The 23,206-nt window shown below is 38.0% G+C and overlaps 1 protein-coding gene across 1 annotated transcript in view; it reads right to left on the bottom strand.

Moving 5' to 3' along the window:
• PLPPR4 (phospholipid phosphatase related 4) overlaps positions 1–23,206 on the bottom strand; it is a 922,943-nt gene that overhangs the window by 57,038 nt on the left and 842,699 nt on the right. Inside the window, exon 6 of the mRNA XM_044085713.1 lies at positions 6,687–6,860. Within this exon, the coding sequence (XP_043941648.1) occupies positions 6,687–6,860 (174 nt within the window). The remainder of the gene's footprint in view (positions 1–6,686; positions 6,861–23,206) is intronic.

The following is a 23,206-nucleotide window of genomic DNA, read 5'->3' as shown; positions in this document are numbered from 1 at the left end:
GTCCTCTTGTTCCAGTTGCCACAATGGGATTAAATATTTTAAGTTTTAGCAAATTATGTACTTCTATTCCATTTTTAATTGGCACATGAAGATACTACATATTTTGAATTTAAACTACTGATACATGTGTAAAGGTCATATAACTTGTAATACAAATCTGTTGATAGCAGTCACAAGACTTTGATGAAGGGATGACATTTGTGTTTGACACTGCAACATAATTTATGAAGTTTGTATACAATATTTTGTCTGTGTAATAGTGACCTACATTATTGTTAAAGAAAATTGTTATATAGAAAAAGTTTAGAAATGTATGGGATCTGAATAAGGAAGTTGCAAGAGCCATCAAATAAATAGCCTTATTAGACAGGAGGTTAGTTTAGGGGGTTAAGGCTCTGGTCTTGTTATCACAGTCAAGGGTATAGGGTTGGATTCCTTCACCCTCCATTTGCCTGCGGTGAAACTTTAAACACGTCACTTGGCCAAATAGTTTTCCTGGACCACCCCTGAAATGGGACACATGTCCAGTGAGCTTATCTCATTAACAAATGTAAAAAATAAAATAAAATAAATGCTGATATCAGGAAACATTGGTATTTTGGGAGGGGGTATATACGAAAGAAAAAAGATCTTGAACCCCCTTAGTTATATATGCTAAATCCATGGTCACATATCCATAGCAAAATCAGCAGATTCCTAAGCCATGTTATTCCATGATAGTACAAGTCATTTAAATCAAAAATGATAATTTCATGCTTTGATAGAGACGTGCCTCAGTTTCAATGAGTTTTGTTCAGGAATTTTCATTCCACAGGGTTGTTGAAAGTGACTTTGTTAACTAAACGTCATAGGTAGTTGTTTAGCATACAGTTCAGGAGATCATTAAGGAGCCTAGTTCAAATTTCCAATTTCCCCCTAGCACTGTTTGTTAAGTGACTTGTTCAAGATTACACAGTAGACAGATGAAGATGAGAAGATTCAAACCCTGTAACTTTGGCACAGGAAACAGCTCATTAACTAATCACTGCTTTATTCCTCTCTGACGACTTTTAGATAAATACAACAATAGTCAGCTTCTAGGGGACTTGAACCCATGACCTTCATTAACTGTAGCCTGGAAAAAGAAGTTCATTTACATGCTGAGCTGCATCAGCAGTCTTAAAGTTACTGGAAATTTCAGAGGTTCATAGGCAGCTACTGGGAATGCAGTCCTGGAGATGGTTATACAGTCTAGCCAAAATTCCCAACTATTTTAAAACACTACCTGATTAAGTGAAGTGGTTAAGGTCACACAGTAGGGAAATTAAGATAGAATGATTCAGACCCTGTACCCTTGGCGCAGGAAGCAGCTCATTAGCAAGGCAGAGCTTTATTCCCCTATGCTAACTGCCAGACTTAAATGGAGTAAAATATCCATATATTTTTCCCATTTTCTTAATTTTTTTTACCACTAACACATTTGGAAGAGTTTGTAATGGAGCTATTAAACTTCCTCTGTCCAAAAACACCTCTAACTTAAATGGATCAAACTTTTTTCTAGTCTGCTTCTTACTCATTCTGGGCAAAATATTTGAGACATCAATTTCTACTAAGTCACCGAACAGCTTAATGCATTGAGACTAATGAATATGTAACATAGGTTTGGATATGGCATAATACGCTAGACGCCTTTCTGACCTTATCCAGCTGAATCTGTTATGACATGGATTGGTGTTTGCAGACCTGAGCATGGCTTTTGACTCTGATCCTCAAACTATTCTGATAAAAGAACTTAAGTTCCATGGAACAGCAAACAATGCATTCTCTTGATTCATAAGTCGTCTGTCGAAACAGAATAGATGGAGTTTTCTGCAGGACTATATTTGAGAACAATTTCTACTTCAGCAGGGTTTCACACAGCAACCAGTCTTGGTTCCTTTGCTGTTCTGTATTTTCTTTAACTTCATTAAGCCTGCCAATATCAATTATGCAAACCATTTTATGCAGAAATGATCTGGCAATATTTAGAGCAAGTTCACCTTTGTTTAGCTTTTTTTTTGCTCTCTTCTTGCTTTCCTTCCTTTATTTTCACAGCCATGCCACTGGCCCACATCCTTGCAGGTTCTGATGGCATAGCAAACTACCCTTGGTCCAATACCTGCAATTTTCTATTGGGCCAATAAGGAACTAAAAGACATCATGGGGCGGTTATGCTGTCATTTTGCCAGCCAAGTGGCTTTTTGCTTTTTGACCTACCCATGTTACTCCTCACTCCCTCATGGATCTAGTGGTATGCCTGAGGGGTGGTGTGCAATGGAAATGTGTTGCATATCACCCAGCCTCAGTGGTAGCTCAGACATATTTCCATCTTATTCCCCTCTTCTAGGCATGCCTAGTAGGTGCCATCCCCAGCCTTCACCAGGAATCAGCACAGGAGATGTCCGCAAGTCCACTCACCCACAATAGGATGGTAAATGCCCTTCCCTCCCTGTCCTGCTAACTGAACCTGAGTCAGCTGGGTCATAATTCAGGCTTTATCCCTATACTACATGAGAGAGGCAACTACCTTTATTTTTCTTTACAGATTCAAGACCCCTGTACCAGTGTTCTTAAAATCATTTGCTATTTTGTTTGGAAAATAAGCTAGAGTAGACGAAGCATAATCTAATTAAAGTGCATTCAAATATTTCTGTATGCTACTCACGGCAGTACAATCTTACATCATCTTGGACTGGTGCTGGGTCCCAGTCTGTCCTCCTGCTTACACTTTGACAGAGTTAAGGAAAAACTTCATACTGTGTTCAGTGCTTTCCAAATAGTCTCTAGCATCTTCTCCCCAAAAGCACAATTTAAAGAAATGAATAGTTTGCTTTGTTGTACTGAAACACTATGGATAAAATAAGATAAAGCAAAGGGTTTAACTGATGTCTGTATATATATATATATTAGTTTTAAATTTCAGCTCTGATTTTAAAATAAAATCCTTTTTGCTGTAAGGAAGGAAGGAAATGTATATACAAGAATCAATATAAGTAGTATCAAATCATACGTGTATAAGGAGCTTTAATATTGGCATTGATGAAATTCAGTATATTCTTAAACTTTATCATCTCAGCTGAGTCTCTGTCCAAATGATACTGTGACTAGATTACTAGGTTAAAAAGCAAAAAAGAAAAAAAACAATCTTATTTTGACTCCCAATGTGTTTTTTTTTTCTCTACCTTCCCTGCAACTGGCCATCAGCCACCACAATCTATCCTTACTGGGTCTACCAGAACTACCTTAGCCTCTCCTTAAGCTCAACCTGGTCAGTGTATGAGGGCTTGTGCAGCATCTTCTTGCTGTCCAGGAGTAAGTCCTATCCCCTACCCTTCTTGGCAGCCCAGTGGGCTCCACATTAGGTCTGCATCAGTAGGTGCATGTGTCCTTCCACACATACTCAGCCTATAAGTTGTACACCCACATTTTCAGGATATAGCCCTCCAGGATTGTAATGTTGCTATATTGCTTTGTGGCTAGGAGGGCTCCCCCCCAGGATGGGCACGTTGCCATTAGCCACCCCCCACATGGCCCTTCCAACACCAGTGTCACTAGTTGCAGAATCAAATGTTGAACATAAAGGTAAAGAGTTATGATTTAAAAAGAAAAGTAGACATAATCCTGTCATGCATCCCTTGTCCAGGCCTTTGGGAAAGCCTGTAAGATAGATATTTATATGTGTCACAAAGGTTGTCAGACATCTTGGGCTTCCAATTTAACACACAGAGAAAATGTAATTTTAAACAGTCTAAAAATGATCAAACAATACATATACTGAAACCAGCTAAGGGTGGCGGTACGGTTAATTCTATTGTTTATATAGGCATTATGCTTGACATGCTCCAGGACTCAGATGTATATTTATATGTCTCTAGAAATGAGGTCAATATTATTTGCAAGTTGGAAGACTGACTTACACAAGGGGTTAAAACAGTCAACCTGTTTAATTTTCTTAAGATAACAAATCCAACAATCCCCAAATGATTTGGTATATCCATGATCTAAAAAACATTATGGAACTGCCTTTTAGACCAATAGTGATGGCACAAGGTTCAAATATTTATCCTTTGGTTGTATTCAGTGACAGACCACTTAAAACTGTGTTTCTACACATGTCACATATGCTAAAGGATTCTTGGGATTTTCTGGGGAGAATTAAAAATAGCTTCTTCCACAGCAATGCTGGATTTTTAACAATCAGTGTTACAGGCTTATTTACATGTATTCCACAAGATATTGGAATACAATTGTTCAATGATGCATTATTAAGCTATAATTTTTTCATCATCTGAGGAAATTAGGTTGATTTTTGAATTTATTAATTTAATTTTGGATAATAATTTTATATATATATATATATATATATATATATATATATATATATATATATATATATAAATATACGCACACACACACATATATATATATATATATATATATATATATATATATTTTTTTTTTTTTTTTTTTTTGAAGGAGCATTCCACAAGCAAATCAAAGGGATAGTACTGAGTGCTGCTTGTTCCCCAGTTTTTGCCAGCCTTGTCTTGTATAGATGGGAAGTAAAATATGTATTTGATAACAAGATATTTTTCCACATTGTAAGCTCTGTTTGCGGTACCTTGATGATACATTCATTTTATGGGACAGACCATATAAATGGTGAATGAGTTTATACTGTACCTATGTAGAGTTACAAATTTCTTAAGTATACACATGAGTACAATAAAAATAATGTAAATTATTTAGATACCATGATTACAAGGATGGAAGGGGGATTTATATCTAATATAGCTAATATATATATATATATATATATATATATATATATATATATATATATATATAAATAAAACTCACATTCAGTAGCTCTTATCTTCATTACTCCAATAAACATCCTTATAACCAAAAAAAAAAAAACATTTTAGTGAAAGGGCAATGCATTAGATTGCCCAGTTGGGCTTCTAACAATTCAGTCTTTGAAGCCGAGGCAATAATGCTTAAAAAGATGTTTTTGGAGAGGGGTTACCTGAAGACCTTGATAGAAGGGGTCTTCAGCGATGTATTACATAATTGGGAAGGTAAAATATAAACTACTGTTGGGTTTAGGATTACAGAATGATAATAGCAAGGTAGAAGGACATAAAATTAGCCATACTTATGGGTCATTTGAATGAGAAGTAACACTACAATACCACTAGGGTTCAGGTGAGGCCATAAATATTTAAAAAAAAAACAAAAAAACAAGTGAAATATATTTAAAGCAAAGAAGATGGCAATAGCAACTTTTGGAGACTGCTCTTTTTTGTGTTTATAAGACTTGTGAGAATTTAAAAAATATGTTCGAGCACAACCACCCTGGTAAGATTCTGAAAAACAAAAACAAAATAAAGATACTACCAAATGTGGTAGTTGTAAATGATGCACTTATATTTTCAGGGGTAATTCACTAACACTGAAGAACACACTCAAAAGCACAGGCCTGTCTTGCGAAATGTTGAAACTGCTTTGCATTTTATATCAGCAAGACTGAGCTTTCCCTCAAAACATAGTATATATATGTGCATATATACATATGGCATTAATGAGTGAGAGACGTGCTTTGTATAAACATTCTTTAGTCTGTAAGGACTTTAAAAAGTTTCTCATTGTTATAGTAGATATTGTAACTGCTGACCCAAGAGCTGGCAGGTGAGAAGCACATCTTGAATACAAAGACTTGCTTTGGCAATTCAAACTGGATGCTTCCATTAAAACCAGGCATTAATGAATTTGTTTCTATTAACCCAGTATTGAAAATTTGAGCAGCCAAACTCTAAAGGATGTGTGAGACACAAACTCTACAGATACATTATCTAAACATTGTTCATTTTCTTGTTTGTAGTTGATTTATTTTAACATTTTTGGTGTTACATATATGAACATATTTATTAGAAATTACTGGAAATGTGTGCAACACAATACACTTGTTTCATTTATAATTACATAAAAGTTTTTATATTAATTTATTCATATTTTAATGGAGGCGATATAATAGCGTATACATTTTTGTTATGATATACCTTTAAATCGGTTCTTTTTGTCTGATTAGGTATGGAACAAATGCTGTTTAAAATACGGGCACATATTTTTTTTAGTTCTGACGAAGTCCAAAAAACAATAGTGGATAAAAGTGCTTAACTTTTTAATAAATACATTTTGTGAAATTTACTACTGGTGTTTCACATCTTTACTGTCATCTGACTTGTGTGCTCTTTTTTGTTTAATTGTTAAGTGCTGGTATATGTTTGATATGAGGTGCCATCCACACGCTAGATGGCTCAACAGATAATCTGACTTTAACATTTTTTCTTCTTTTTGCAGTAATCTCACAGATTGTTCCTTTCTTTTGATCCTTAAAGGGAAAGTCTGGTTCTGCATCAGGGCAGCTAAGATAAAGTTTGACTTAATATGTGTGGAATAATGCAAACTCAGTTCTCAGAGGCTCTGGAGACAGTAAAACTCAATTATGCAATGAGAAACGTAATGCAGGATTTAGCAGTAAATAACAGCAGCATTCTTAGAGTCCCAAGTTAGCATATGAAGTTGCAGTACTGCAATACAAGTATATGAGACTTAACTCAGGAAATCAGCAATATATATTTGAATAAAAAGCAAACATTCTTTACCAAATATACAGCAATGGCCGCTCCAATGAGAAAACCAGTGTAGACATCAATTGGGTGATTCTTGTACTGGGTTATACGAGTGAGGCCACACATCACGGCACAAATGATGAATGAGAAGACCAGCAATGGTTTCAGCAGTTTTGAGGAGTCAGTTAAAGTGGCATTGAAATACATCTACAAAAAGACAGGAAGAAAACTTTAGTTACTGAAACACTTGAACATTGCATATTAATGCTTGCATGTATCATTTATTTATTATTCATTTTCTGATTGTATTAATTAATTAGGAAGAAGCATTGACTTACTGATTTTTATCATTTATGAGCAACACCATATATTGTACATGGTAAGCTGCAAATGCTGTATGAATATACAGTAAAAACACACCAAAGGAAATGCTGCATATTATACCATGGGACGCAAGTATAATACAATGAATACCACAGACTTGCAGAGAACACACACACATACACACACACACACCCACACACACACACATATACACACATACACACACACAGTTGTGTATAATTATAGCTATGCTTTTCTCTGCAGCTGTGCAGTGTCTTGCTGATGGATAAGTACTTGTGGTATGTAATTATAGTCATGCCTCACTATACAATCTTATCAGTGCCACTCCCTTACTAGCTTTATTTTTAAAAAAATAAGGAAGCAGTATAGAAATAAACGTTTACCACCCATTTTTAAGAAACTTTTTGAATGAACTATAATAAATACCAAGAAATATACAACCATTTGCAGTATTTGTTAAATTTATAACCATAAATGAAATGAATGCAAGTAGTAAAGGTGGACAAATTGATAGAGATTGATAATGTTATCTGCATGACTTTGGGTTTCTGCTTTAGCATAACAAATGTTTTATTAATGCTAGTCATACAGATTGCTTATAATCTATGACACATTAATGATGTGGGTAAATATAAACCTAGATCTGGAAATTAAAGCAGGTTAGCAATTTATTTTGTTCTTTTGTTTTTATGCTTCGGGATTGCTTATTTTATTTACAGAAATGTGGTCTATCCACATAATACTATTGTTCTACATGTAAAAAAATAAACTCTGGCTCAGACAGGCATAAGTAGTTCAGAAGTCAAACTGGTGGCATTCAAATATCCAACAATGATAACATATTTTTCTCTGACAATTCTTTGACCATGCTGTAACACAGATTACCTCATTACAAAAGTTTACATGATAACTTTGTATTTGCTTCTTATCAATTGCACCAGTGAAATACTCCAGAATATGTTAAATAACAGCTTCTAACTGGATAAGGCTGCTTCTGAAAATATTTTTCAGCAAACATCTTGCATTTATTTAGCTGCAAGTATGGATGAATTAGTTTTCCGAGATGGCCATAGATTGACTGATTCCAAAGTTATAGAAATTGGTTGAATTTTTTCCCCATCTCAAAATGACAATTCTGGTACCTAGACTTTTACTGTGTGTGTGTGTGTGTGTGTGTGTGTGTGTGTGTGTGTGTGTGTGTGTGTATGTGTGTGTGTGTGTGTGTGTGTGTGGAGGGGGCATTGGGGGGGGTGGAGCAGAATTTCTTCAGCAATTTGTGAATGTTGATATTATAAAGTAAAGCATTATCAGATCAGGACCTCAGGCAGAGTTCAACTAATAACGCTGTGTCTCCTATAGTTAACTCAGTCTAGTTTGTTACATATAAGGTTGTTGTTGTTGTTGTGTCTTTCGGCTTTTCCCGGTTAGGGGTCGCCACAGTGCAACTCTGGTCCGCTAATGATTGGCAGTAGATTTTTACGTGCCGAGTTGCGGCCCTGATGCACAACCTTCAACGAAGGAACACCCATTCACACATGTCCACACAGAAGATGCTCTAGCTGAGAATCAAACAGGACATCTTACTGTGAGGTGACAATGCTACCGCAGCACCACCATCACAGTTGTTACATATGAGGTATGCAGCTTAAATGTTAATCAGCTAGCTACAGAGATGTATATGTCATGCGGTGGATTTTTCTAGAAGTGTCAGTCTGAATATATATGGGTCTACTTTGAATTATCAAAAACCCACTTACCCGAAAATCAAATGGGCGAGATGACTTTGCCAAAAACTTAGTTTAACGAACACCCGGATCACCACAATTTTACTGCGGGAAACAAACCACTGGGCCACCAACACATAAAAAGCAAACTAAAGCAAATCAAACCCACTACAGTGGAGAAAAGGACAAAGTTCACCATGGTGGCCAAGTGGTTACTTTCCCGGAGTAAAATTCCGGTGATCTGAGAGTTCGGGAAATTAAGTGCTTGGTGAAGTCGTCCCAGTGTTTAGAAGTTTATTGAAGTGGGTTTTCGATAATTGCAGGTCGATTCGAATATATACCTCACAGAAGATAGACCAAAATTACAGTTATAATTTCTTGAATGTAATTATTACCTAGCAACTACATTGTATCAAAGCCAAGAAATATGGTAACCTACAGATGAAGACTGACATCTTGGGCTACATTTGACAAAATTTAAGCCCACCAAGGATCAGAGCACTGCATAAGAAATCACTGTCAGCAGGTTTTGCCAACAGTGATGCCCTTTTTGTGATAATTTCCTCCTTCTTTGATCTGGTGCAATCATTGAGTTGGTATGTATATGTTTGGGAGTGTGGAGTTGCCCCCTGCAAAAAACACTTTAAAAAGGGTTTTTTCACTTGTTTTGGGGACTGCAGTCCAGGAATTCAATCCTTAGCAAGCAGGATGATCTTCATCCACTCATAGTGGAAGCCAAGAAATATTTGCCAAAACTTAACTGATACTTATAGAACTGAAGAAATATACTTGCTTTTAAAACCATGTACAAGAACTGAAGAAATATAATACTGGCAATATGATTCAACTACACTGTTCACTGTAATGTACCAGAATTCTTTCACTGAAAGGAAATTTGGCAGAAAACTGGAAGCGTTGTACTCTTAAATTTATTCCTCACTGTAGGTAAGCTGGCTGAAAGAGCTAGAAAGCCACAGTGTGCTACATTCCTGTATTTTGATGAGGAAAGAATACTTTAAAATGGAATGTAAATACGGTTGCAGGTACATATAAATGCAGTAGTTGTAAGATGTGTAGGTTTATTTGTGAAAGTCCTTTAATTAATTTCGTACATATAAACAGGACTATACCAGTACTGTGACATTTTACATATGATGCTAAAGGTTTGATATATATTGCTATGTTCTCGACTTGTCCATCATCTTCTTCATAGGTTCATAGGTGTTTACTAGGCCAACGACCACAAGGGCCTTTTTAAGCCTAGCTCTGCATCCCAAATCTCTGATGAGTTCTAATACCCTTGATAAGTGTAATCATGGGCCTGGGAAAAGAACCATTTACAGGTTACCTGTTTGCATCAGAGACATAGGAGCCAAACATGGGATGAATTTCTATTGATATGACCACCCTTAAGTTAAACATTAATATGAGTGAGCACTTATAACATATTAAAATGAAAAATATGGGTAACTCTCTAGTTAAAAATTTAAAAATGAGTCCAAATTGTAATAAACTTCATTTTAGTTCACCACGAAATGGAAATAGTACAGTTCACCACCACATAAGGAAAAAAGCCAGTGATTACCTTTATATTTTATTAAAATTCCAATCAAGTAGTTGATCCAAAATGCAATCCCACAGCACAGGTAAAATAAACACACACTTGGATCCAATAAAATCTGGTAAGCAGCAAACACAGAGCATAAAATGCAAATTTCCCTAGCGCCTCGGCTCTTCAGCCTTTGCAGAGTATATCACTACTTCACACATTCCATCTTTAAGTAGTATAATCACAAACAATTAACCAATCACAGACTTTAAGTTAATTAGAAAAAACATTTCCAATGACATCCTTGATTCATTCAATTTGGAATTAAAGTGTTACATTTCAAAATTAAAATAGATTTTAACTTCCAAGGTTGTTATTTAATATCAAAATCATACATTTGTTGTACCTGCCCTAAAACTGTAGGTTGTAGACCTTGTATATTTCCATTGTGACATTCCTTAAAATGTAACATGACAGGACTTTCTTCTTTACCCTTCTTAACATCCCTAATATGTTCCTTCAATCTTTGTTTAAAACTTCTCTTACTTTCCCCCTATGCATACCTTACCACAGGGACATTTCAAACCATAAACTATACCTATACTGTCACAGGAAAACCTTCCTTTACATATAACATTTGTTTCATTAATTTTTTTAGAACTTTTTGCAATGTACTGGCAACAACTACACTTTCCACAAGGGAAAGTGCCTGTTGCATCTACCACCATACTCCTATAACTTGCAGGCAGCTGAAACTTGCCGTGCACCAAAAAGTCTCTTATACTTCCACCTTTTGAATAGGAAAACAGGATACCCATTTGTTTTTATATTAAGAAATTTATTTGTTTCTAAAATACTCCAGTGATATTTTACCAGATTTACTAAAACTGCTGTGAACACTGTATACTTAGTCACAAAGCATAATCTTTGTTTGTCCTGTTTATACACTCTCCCTTGCATACTATACATTCTTCTGGTGTTATTTTGTTGCACTATCCTTTTTCTACTTTCTTGTTTGTTATTTACAGAAATGTGGTCTATCCACATAATACTATTGTTCTACATGTAAAAAAATAAACTCTGGCTCAGACAGGCATAAGTAGTTCAGAAGTCAAACTGGTGGCATTCAAATATCCAACAATGATAACATATTTTTCTCTGACAATTCTTTGACCATGCTGTAACACAGATTACCTCATTACAAAAGTTTACATGATAACTTTGTATTTGCTTCTTATCAATTGCACCAGTGAAATACTCCAGAATATGTTAAATAACAGCTTCTAACTGGATAAGGCTGCTTCTGAAAATATTTTTCAGCAAACATCTTGCATTTATTTAGCTGCAAGTATGGATGAATTAGTTTTCCGAGATGGCCATAGATTGACTGATTCCAAAGTTATAGAAATTGGTTGAATTTTTTCCCCATCTCAAAATGACAATTCTGGTACCTAGACTTTTACTGTGTGTGTGTGTGTGTGTGTGTGTGTGTGTGTGTGTGTGTGTGTGTGTGTATGTGTGTGTGTGTGTGTGTGTGTGTGGAGGGGCATTGGGGGGGGTGGAGCAGAATTTCTTCAGCAATTTGTGAATGTTGATATTATAAAGTAAAGCATTATCAGATCAGGACCTCAGGCAGAGTTCAACTAATAACGCTGTGTCTCCTATAGTTAACTCAGTCTAGTTTGTTACATATAAGGTTGTTGTTGTTGTTGTGTCTTTCGGCTTTTCCCGGTTAGGGGTCGCCACAGTGCAACTCTGGTCCGCTAATGATTGGCAGTAGATTTTTACGTGCCGAGTTGCGGCCCTGATGCACAACCTTCAACGAAGGAACACCCATTCACACATGTCCACACAGAAGATGCTCTAGCTGAGAATCAAACAGGACATCTTACTGTGAGGTGACAATGCTACCGCAGCACCACCATCACAGTTGTTACATATGAGGTATGCAGCTTAAATGTTAATCAGCTAGCTACAGAGATGTATATGTCATGCGGTGGATTTTTCTAGAAGTGTCAGTCTGAATATATATGGGTCTACTTTGAATTATCAAAAACCCACTTACCCGAAAATCAAATGGGCGAGATGACTTTGCCAAAAACTTAGTTTAACGAACACCCGGATCACCACAATTTTACTGCGGGAAACAAACCACTGGGCCACCAACACATAAAAAGCAAACTAAAGCAAATCAAACCCACTACAGTGGAGAAAAGGACAAAGTTCACCATGGTGGCCAAGTGGTTACTTTCCCGGAGTAAAATTCCGGTGATCTGAGAGTTCGGGAAATTAAGTGCTTGGTGAAGTCGTCCCAGTGTTTAGAAGTTTATTGAAGTGGGTTTTCGATAATTGCAGGTCGATTCGAATATATACCTCACAGAAGATAGACCAAAATTACAGTTATAATTTCTTGAATGTAATTATTACCTAGCAACTACATTGTATCAAAGCCAAGAAATATGGTAACCTACAGATGAAGACTGACATCTTGGGCTACATTTGACAAAATTTAAGCCCACCAAGGATCAGAGCACTGCATAAGAAATCACTGTCAGCAGGTTTTGCCAACAGTGATGCCCTTTTTGTGATAATTTCCTCCTTCTTTGATCTGGTGCAATCATTGAGTTGGTATGTATATGTTTGGGAGTGTGGAGTTGCCCCCTGCAAAAAACACTTTAAAAAGGGTTTTTTCACTTGTTTTGGGGACTGCAGTCCAGGAATTCAATCCTTAGCAAGCAGGATGATCTTCATCCACTCATAGTGGAAGCCAAGAAATATTTGCCAAAACTTAACTGATACTTATAGAACTGAAGAAATATACTTGCTTTTAAAACCATGTACAAGAACTGAAGAAATATAATACTGGCAATATGATTCAACTACACTGTTCACTGTAATGTACCAGAATTCTTTCACTGAAAGGAAATTTGGCAGAAAACTGGAAGCGTTGTACTCTTAAATTTATTCCTCACTGTAGGTAAGCTGGCTGAAAGAGCTAGAAAGCCACAGTGTGCTACATTCCTGTATTTTGATGAGGAAAGAATACTTTAAAATGGAATGTAAATACGGTTGCAGGTACATATAAATGCAGTAGTTGTAAGATGTGTAGGTTTATTTGTGAAAGTCCTTTAATTAATTTCATTACATATAAACAGAGGGACTATACCAGTACTGTGACATTTTACATATGATGCTAAAGGTTTGATATATATTGCTATGTTCTCGACTTGTCCATCATCTTCTTCATAGGTTCATAGGTGTTTACTAGGCCAACGACCACAAGGGCCTTTTTAAGCCTAGCTCTGCATCCCAAATCTCTGATGAGTTCTAATACCCTTGATAAGTGTAATCATGGGCCTGGGAAAAGAACCATTTACAGGTTACCTGTTTGCATCAGAGACATAGGAGCCAAACATGGGATGAATTTCTATTGATATGACCACCCTTAAGTTAAACATTAATATGAGTGAGCACTTGTCATTTACAAATGAAGATTTACTGCCCGCTGATGAAATATAGCCGTTACTTACTTTTCTTCCTGTTTCTTGCTGAAATCTTACTTTCTGACGTTTCTTAGACTGGTAGTTGAAACATTAAATGCAGACTTCCGTTCATAATCTCCTATGTCCCTCTATAGTTTATCCTTCTTACGAGCAATAAGTTCTTTTTCATACCCAGACAGTCTCTCATTCATTCCAGCCATGAAACTCTCTAAAATGGAGTTATTAGATTGTTGAATAATATTCTGACATGCCTCCTTCATTTCCATCACTAACCTCCTTCTTTTAAAGTCGTCCCTCTCAATAAGGATCTGAACCCACTCAGTGCTGCATTTATGGGCAGCAGCTACCCATCTAGCATGGGAACTTTTTTCTTCTTCTTCCTCTTGTAAATTAAAAGGAGAGAAAGGACTTTTCATAGCTCTTAAGCCTCGAGGGGTAATATTAAGTTCCACATACCTTTGCAGACTTAAAGTATTAAAGAAAACCGAAGTTTCCTTAAAAATCAGTCTCTCCACCTTATCATACATCTCTCTGCTTTTTCCAATTACAGCAAATGGGTTACCATTCCATCGATTTCTGCTTTCTCCCCACATGGCACACGAAGCAGGCATTACTTCACTTGAATTGTGAGCTGAAACATTTACCCCATTCTTGGCTTCTATTTTAACCACCTGGAACTGTGTTATCAGCAGTCATATTAAGAAAACAGTCCAAAGTTTTTTGTGAAATTTCATGAGACGTCTCTTTAAATATTCTGAGGAGAGACTTAAAGGAATCACTGGCCATATCACTATACTTCACCATGAAATGGAAATAGAACAGTTCACCACCACACAAGGAAAAAAGCCAGTGATTACCTTTATATTTTATTAAAATTCCAGTCTAGTTGATCCAAAATGCAGTCTCACAGCACAGCTAAAACAAACACACACTTGGATCCAATAAAATCTGGTTAGTAGCAAACACAGAGCATAAAATGCAAACTTTCCTAGCGCCTTGGCTCCTTAGCCTTTACAGAGTATATCCTTACTTCACACATCCCGTCTTTAAGTAGTATAATTGCAAACAATTAACCAATCACAGACTTTAAGTTAATTAGAGAAAACATTTCCAATGACATTCTTGATTCATTCATTTGGAATTAAAGTGTTAAATTTCAAAATTGAAATAGATTGTAATTTCCAAAGTTTTTTTTTTAATATCAAAATCATACATTTGTTGTACTTGCCCTAAAACTGTAGCTTGTAAACCTTGTGTGGTGGTGAAAACTTAATTTTAGTCTACTTGAATAGAAAGTCATGGATTTGAGGGGTGATAATGATAGAAACAAAGTGGAAATTAAGGTGGTCATTTGGGAATTACGATTAGGTGCTGATCAACTGGTTGAAATGAAATGGTGACTAGAAAATATGTTTTTATGAAATCATAGGCTAGAAAAGTAATTTTAGTAGATGTTTCCAATTATTTTGATATGATTATAGGTAAACAAATGTGTGTTTTCTTTTGTTCTATGGGAAACATTGTATAATTAAATGTTAATTGATGATTATGTGTATAATTGACAGTTATAAAATGAAGGACATCTGTTAACTAAGCATTGTGATGAAGTCCCGTGTTGTTGACACCGTTTAGTTAACAGGAGCAGTTGATTGATGTATACAGGGGATCAACAGTCCCCAGTTGGGGCAATATTCCCTTTCCCAGGGATTAGTAATCTCAGAGTTAGTACAGATAACTTGTGTGGGGGGGGGGTAAGAGTGGTGCAGAAATATTTTTTTTTGTTTAGCCTGCTCTGAGGTAATCCTTGGAGAATGCGCAGTATTTGCCGACATTCTGTGTTTCGACATTTTGATGTCAACCTACTTGCTGTTGACATTATACTCCATTCAATGTAACACAGTACGTCTCCCTCTCTCTCTCTGTATACACACACATATATACACACACACACACACACACACACACACACACACACACACACACACACACACACATATATATATTTTGTTCCTAAGTGTGAGTGGCCTTATTGACTAATTACAACTCATAATGCTTAAGCTTTTCAGGAAAATACCTGCTGTGCCCTGAGAAGTGTAAACAGAATTAAGTTTCTATACTGGAATATTGTAAAAAACATTGCAATCTCAAGTCTTAAGAGAACTTTCAAAATAACACCTTAGCTTGTCTAGAAATGAATTGAACTCCAGATTTTAAGAAGCTTAGTGATATGTGGCTAAAGAGATAAAAAGGTTGCAGTGATAACTGCTGATCTGGAGATCTTTCCCACTTAAAAATCTTCTAATGTCCTTGTGCATTGCATGTTCTCTGCAAAGAAGAGCATTCTGCTTTTTTCAGGCTGTAAGCACTGGTGCTTTTAATGTGAGTGCATACAGTGCTGCCTTGGAATTTTTAATGACATTATTAGTCTGTACAAGACATGGTATCTTATGATACCTTTCTTAACTTCCAAGCTGTAAAGAATGCTGAGAATGGACTCTTGCAAACTGCAATAATCTGAAGTAGTCCTAATATATGTAAACCGCATTAGAGATGTGTGACATACAACATATGCCCTTCTTCCAATCTATAAAGACTGGAGCTTCAGTTCTGGCTGGCCATATTGCTGCCTTTGGATTCTTGAAAGCTGTATTAGCATTCATTAGTCCTGATGCTTTAAGTCTTTCCTTGCAAAAGGCAGTCATCTTCTTCACAACTTATCTTTCGCCTCTGGTTTTATATACCACATGTAGTGCTTTGCCTCTTCCACACTTACCATATCTTCGTATTATAATACTGACATCTTTTTGGATACTCTGCAATTGATCCTTGCATTTAAATACTACAGTTTGAAAAAAATATATATTATTTTCTAGGTCAGAACTCTGAACATACACCCACCCCCCCCCCCTTACTGCTCCCTAATCACTCTTGGTGGATGCATCTTTCTAGAAACATTGTTTCAACCCTACCACCCGAGTTTTCACAATAACTCGTCATGTGCAGTTCTGTATAAACCTAAGTGAAAATTGACACCATGTCAGTCTACTGGTAATTTTCTGCTCATATCTCAGTATTAATCCATTGCATCCATGTAGGCACATGCATGGGATCTGATTGGTTTGCACCAGAATGCAGGGGCAGAGCCCGTCCTCTGCCTAATACCTATTTCCACCAATCTTATTAATTCCTACTTTTATGAATGAAAGGAGCCACAATCATATAAGCTTTTAAATTTATAAAGATTTTTTTGGAGTGCACATATTTAATAAAAACAAAAAAAAATTCAACTGAATGTGGTAACATGAGTGTAAAGCTAAGATAGAAGCTTGTGGTGTGATCTACTAAAATATAATAAAAGAAGATTGTTTCTTCTAAGGTTTTGCTGTTTGGGGACAATTACATTATTCTTTAATGACTAAAATACTAATACATAGTGAATGGTCAAGCTGATTTATCTGATATGTCTGTGCTATAAATTTATTAATGTAATATACAAAGACTAAACTACTAAGGGGCAGTGAACAACCAGGATGTGAATATTTTATATTTCCTTCAGAATACAGTAGAATTAACAGGAGTTACTGTTAACAGTGTCACTAATAAATAATTAGAAGTGGTGTTTGGTGTTTTAAGAGTACTTTAAGCAGTTTATATTCACTGAATCAGTGGAGTATTGCAGAAGTTTAACCTGGGCTCTGTATTCTTTAGTGAGCTCATATCAGATATATCCAAGGGAACACAGACTATGACTGACCTCTTCATTGAAGGTACAAAAATTTAGTGCAGTAGTGGTGGATTGGGGTAGAAAGAATCTAAGGAGGGTCATGTAAAGGCTGAAGATGTGAATAGAGACATGTCAGCTGAGACTCAGTGAAGATAAATGAAAAGTATTGTACCTGAGTCATGACAACCTTAGGTTACAATGGCTGCATAGAGAGCAACAGAACTGGAAAAAGATTTAGATGGTATTAGGTTCATAGGTTCATAAGTAGGTATTAGGCTATCTGCCCAAGGGCATTTATAAGCCTAGCCAGAGTGTGTCGGCTTTCGCTGCCCCATTGATTAATTAACTGAGTCTCTGTCAAGAAGAGCCAATGAAGTGATCCCAGGGGTGTATTTTCTGTTACCCATCCACTCATCAAGGCTTCTCTTGAAGAGTGTTAGTGAGGGGCTCTGCCTAATGTAGTTAGGAATTTTATTCCAAAGCATGGGGAGTCTCTGTGACAGGAATCTATCCCTCCAGCATGTTCTATTTATTGCTGTGGCGAGGTTTAGCTCACTAGAGCGAGTGGCTGGCAGTGACTTGGATTTCTTTAGGTGGAGCATGTCCATCAATTCTGAGTTGAACATGGCTTTGTAAGTCAGGCAGAGATCACCTCTGAGTAAGCGATATGCCACTGAGTACAGCCGGAACTTTTCCAGTCGAACTGCATAGGACATATGTCTGAGGCCAGTAATCCTCTTGGTGAGGTACTTTTGCGGTCTTTCCAGCTGTTGGAAGTGTCTTGTGAGGTACATCCCAAATTGGGCATTGTACTCTATGATAGGTCTGATGAGTGACGAGTAGAGGGGCACTATAAGGTCTTTATTTCTAGATGCGAACCCTTTAGTAATTAGATGGGCTACATAGAAGGATTTCCTAACTACTTTGGCAATATGGTCTTCAAAGGAGAGATTACTATCTACCTTGGTCCCCAGATCTTTTATCACCTCTTCTGTATTAAGGGGGCTGCCACCTATGTGGTAATTCATGGGTGTTTTGTTTTTCCCAGATGGGATGACTATGCATTTTTTGGCATTTAGCCTGAGACCATGAATTTGACACCAGGTGTCCATCTCAGTAAGGCCCTTTTGGAAATGTCCGTGTCAGCCAGGGAGTCAGTTATGGCTCCCAGTTTGCAGTCATCAGCGAACTTGGTTAGCCATAGTCCTCCTGTGTTTGCCTGTACTTCTGAGAAGTATATGCCAAACAGTAGGGGTCCCAGGACCGAGCCTTGTTGGACACCACTTGTGACTGGTTTAGAGTCGGACCTGGAGCCCGCTATTCTTACCGTGTGAGTTCTGTCTGTAAGCCAGTTGGCAACCCATCTTGTGACGTAGGGGTTTATGTTCAGGCTGGTGAGTTTTTCTATAATTCTTGAGTGGGGAATGGTGTCAAAAGCCTTGGTGAGGTCAAGGTAGGCTGTGTGAACCACCTTCCCCTCATCTATGGCCTTGGTGACTGACTCGAAGAGGTCAACCAGGTTTTGTAGGCATGATCTGCCCTTAACATAGCCAAACTGAGTCAAGTCAAGTGTTTGGAGGTTCCCAATGTCTCTGTTAATGAGTTCCATGATGAAGTGCTCCATAGCCTGGCAGACTAGGCTAGTCAGGCTTATGGGGCAATAGTTACCAGGGTCAGTTGTGGCCCCTCCTTTGTGGAGCTGAATAACCATTGCTGTGTGCCATTATATGGGCATGTAGCCTGTGGAGAGGCTGAGGTTGAACAGTGTGTTTAGGTGGGGGGTTAGTTCATTCTATAGTTCATGCAAGACGCAGCCTGGGACACCATCTGGCCCCATTGATGCTGTGCTTTTGGCTTTTGAAAGGGCAGTTTTCACCTGTGCGTCTGTGATTTCTGGGAGACTACACTTTTCCGGTGTTGTTGTGGGCCTTTTTGGGGGTGAGAGGAGGGTGAAGTTTGCATTGAATCTATCTGCCAGGATGTTGGCAATATCAGTAGGTTCAGTATATTTTGTGCTATTGTGCACTAGCTCATAGCATATCTGCGAGTTGCCACTTAGATTCTTGACATAGCTAAAGATGGCTTTGTGGTTATCTTTCGAATTCTTGGCTATTTTTCTTTCGAAGTTAGCCTTGGATGATTTTATGAGGGACCTTAGTTTCTTACTGATACTGATTAGGGACGTCTTTCCTTCTTGGAGTTTGATTTCTTTCTGAGCTAGTTTCCTCCTTCTATTGTATAGCCTGTTTATGGCAGGGGCCACCAGACTGGTTTCCTTCTCTTAGGGGAGTGATTCTTGGTTTTGCTAGGTATAGTATGATCCACGCATCCTTGTAGGTGCTCATAGAGTGCATTTGTAAAGGTTCCTGCGTCTTGGACATTGTTATCCTTTAGCATGGGGGCTGCAAAACGTACCACCTCTGTCTTAAGTAAGGTGAAGATTGCTATAGAAAGGATTTTCACTGTGGTTTTCTTGGTTGGGGGTGGTGGTGTGGTGTGGACATCCTGAGTGATTAGTTTATGGTCTGATCTAGCCAGTGATGGGTTGACCTCCGGTGAGGAACACTGGTCACCCATGTTAGTGATGACCAGGTCCAATATGTTTTCACTTCTGATAGGGGAGTTTACCAGCTGATCCAGGGCATTTGAGTTGATAAATTCCAGGAAGCGCTGGACCTGGGAGTTTGTACTTGAGTAGTTTTTCCAGTTAACGGTAGAGTAATCGAAATCACTTAATATCAGGGTTTTTGGTAGGACCTTCATGTTTTCTAGTGTCTCCAGAAAGGCCCTGGGTCATGGAGGGTGATCTGTAGCAGGCCACAATTTGCATTGCAGATTTTCCCGATGTTAGTTGCACATGGGTGATCTCAGAGGTATCATGCTGCGCCACTAACCTGGAGGTGTAGGTATACTTGATGAATATGGATACACCCCCTCCTTTTGTGTTTTGGTCCATGTTCTGTGGCCGAAATGTGTGGTATGAGTTGTAGCCTGGTAGTGCTGGGGTGCTCTCTGGAGCCTTAAACCAGGTTTCAGTTACTGCACAGGTGTCGATGTTTCTCCATACTGAGTGCATTTTGAGATTTAAACTCCTGGCGTTGAGTAGCATAACCCTCATTTTTTTATTTGTGCTGTTTACGGAGGTGGGTTTGCCTTTTGAGCCTTGCCTAAAAAGGCATTATGAGGTCAGCAAGAGCCTTGGCCAATATTCGAAAGCTTAGGGGTGACAGGTGCAAGCAGTCTCTTGTGAAGCAATGAGGTTTGAAGAGCATGTCGTCCCTGGCTGACAGAAACTGGATCCCCTTTGAATGACACCAGAAGCTTAGCCAATTGTTGAAATTTATCATTTTTTTCTTTATACTGCGGTATCATTCTTGGTGAGGGCAGGATGCTACTCAGGGTCAGGTTCATACCCACCTGGGCTACATGATCAGAGAGCTCTACCATGTCTCTTTTCATGTAGTCCAGGGAGGTACATCTTAGGTCATTCACACCAACATGAACAATGACAGAGTCATATTTGTACTTGTTCTGGAGTGACCTGAGTGCTTGTGTTATGTGGTGGATTCTGGCTCCCAACAGGCAGCTAACAGTAACCTTCTCCTTGTTGACCCTAGTGAGTGGGACATCAGTGTGCCTGACTATAAAGTCGCCTCTTACTAGTGTGTCAGGTACGTTATTTCGCCTTAAGGGCTGTGATTGTGTGGCACACTGATTTTGTGTTTTATGTGTTGTCTGGTTTGTGACGGGAGGTGCAGGTTTTTTGGGTGTCTGCTTTGGAGGTCTCTGATGCTTTTGCGGGTTTTTATTTAGAGCCTCCGAGTATGATTTAATGTATTTATGTGTATTTTTTGCCAGTGCTGGTTTAGTATGTCTATGTGAGGCTGGAGGTGTGGTGCAAGCGTTAACCTTCTCCTCATGACTGCCTGCTCCAGTCTTGGATGGAGAGAGCTTAGCCTCCAATTTAGTTATATAATTGCATCTCTCACATATGTTAATGTTTTGTGGTAGGAGGAGAGGGTTGTCTGTGTAAATGAGGCAGTTGTAACATTGCCTCAGGATACCCAGGTTCACCAGCTGGACTGGATAGTATACCTGAAATCACCCTTTGGTCATGCCTGAATAGTAGGTCAAGCTGCTTAGTCACTTGGTTGGTGAGGGGTGAATAATGAGCCTTGCCCTGCTGGGCAATCAAGTGTTGGGGTATTTTAGTGCTTGCTATTAGGTCTGAGCAAGTGCTGGACTGTAGGATTCTTTTTAAGTGCTTAGGCTGAGAGTTAGACTACTTTCAAGGGAAAAACTGAAGAGGAGACTTGGTAGAGCCGGGAATAAATTAGCCCTAGCTAACCGTCGCTGCCCGGACGTGCAAAACCGTGCAAACGCGGTTTTTACAGCAGGGAAATGAAAGAGATAGAAATTAGCCCCAAATGGCCTATAAACTACTAACTTCTAACTTCTGTTGATCACACCTGTATTTGACAGAATGAAATGAGCATAACACCAGACAACTGCAAACAGAATGCTGGAGCATATCGTTAGGACAACAGGCTCAAGAAGATAATGCTACTAGAAATTTCATTGTTAGGGAGCAGTATAGAGTTGACCAGAGGTTAGATGAGGTCAATATGTTCTCAGTAGAGAATACAAATGACAGAAAGATATTTTATGGGTACATAGAATCATGCTGGGGGCAGTATTATGGGGGTCAGCCAATACTGGAAGGAGAGGAACAAATGAGAGAGCACAAGCAACAGCTTTTATGGATCAACTACTCCTTGGATGTGCAAATTTACTTCTGCATAGAAAGGGCTGTGGTTCCCCAAGAATGGATTACCATAATGGGTGTTAGATAGCGGTGAAGCAGGAATCTCCAAATCTAGTCAAAATGGCAGTAGACAGGTATGTGTGTGTGTGTGTGTGTGTGTGTGTGTGTGTGTGTGTGTGTGTGTGTGTGTGTGTGTGTGTGTGTGTGTGTGTAAAAATGGGTGAGCTAATACAGGCGATAAATACCAGAGGTTCAAAGGTAGACCAGTGGAGAAATCCAGACAAATATGGTTGAGCAGGGGACTGAGCATGAAAGAGAAGAATTCAAAAATATTTTGTTCAGATATTCATGAAACCAATTTAGCACATTGTTCTTATCATCAACAAGATCAAAGGCTTTGGAAATGTGACTAAAATGGCTGCTGTTATGTTGCCTTCATTCACTGTTTTTTCCAGCATTATGTTCAGGGGTGGTCTGAATAAGTCTGGAGTCAAGTTTGGAGTTTGACTGGGAAAAGAGAGAGCATGGGCTATTATCCAACACTGTCAAAATATACCAGTAATGAAAGACTTGTCAATAATGCTTATTAGTGATGGCACAATAACTTTGCCATGGGCCTTAATAAACTCTGAATAAAGACCATCTGCTTTAGCTCTTCAAGTGTTGGGAACCTCAGCCATTTACTAACACTTGACAAGACAGCCAAGTTAAGCTGAAAATCAGTAAAAAGAAAACAATAAATTCAGCAGTGGTATCATGATTGTCCCTGAAAGGGATGGAGGTTGATGAAAAGTGTGATGCAAAGAGATCTGAAATTATTGTCATAAATTCAAAGACTGTTACTAGGCTAATGTCCCAGGGGGCCTTTAATGATGTCCTGTATCCAAATAAGACATTGAGGGTCAAGCATTTATAATCTACCTCTGCCTATAAGGGACGTAGG

Source organism: Protopterus annectens, chromosome 10.part0 (genome assembly GCF_019279795.1).
Source record: "Protopterus annectens isolate FY-2018-M chromosome 10.part0, PAN1.0, whole genome shotgun sequence".
Lineage (NCBI taxonomy): Eukaryota > Metazoa > Chordata > Ceratodontiformes > Protopteridae > Protopterus > Protopterus annectens.
This window is presented reverse-complemented; position numbering and strand designations above follow the sequence as displayed.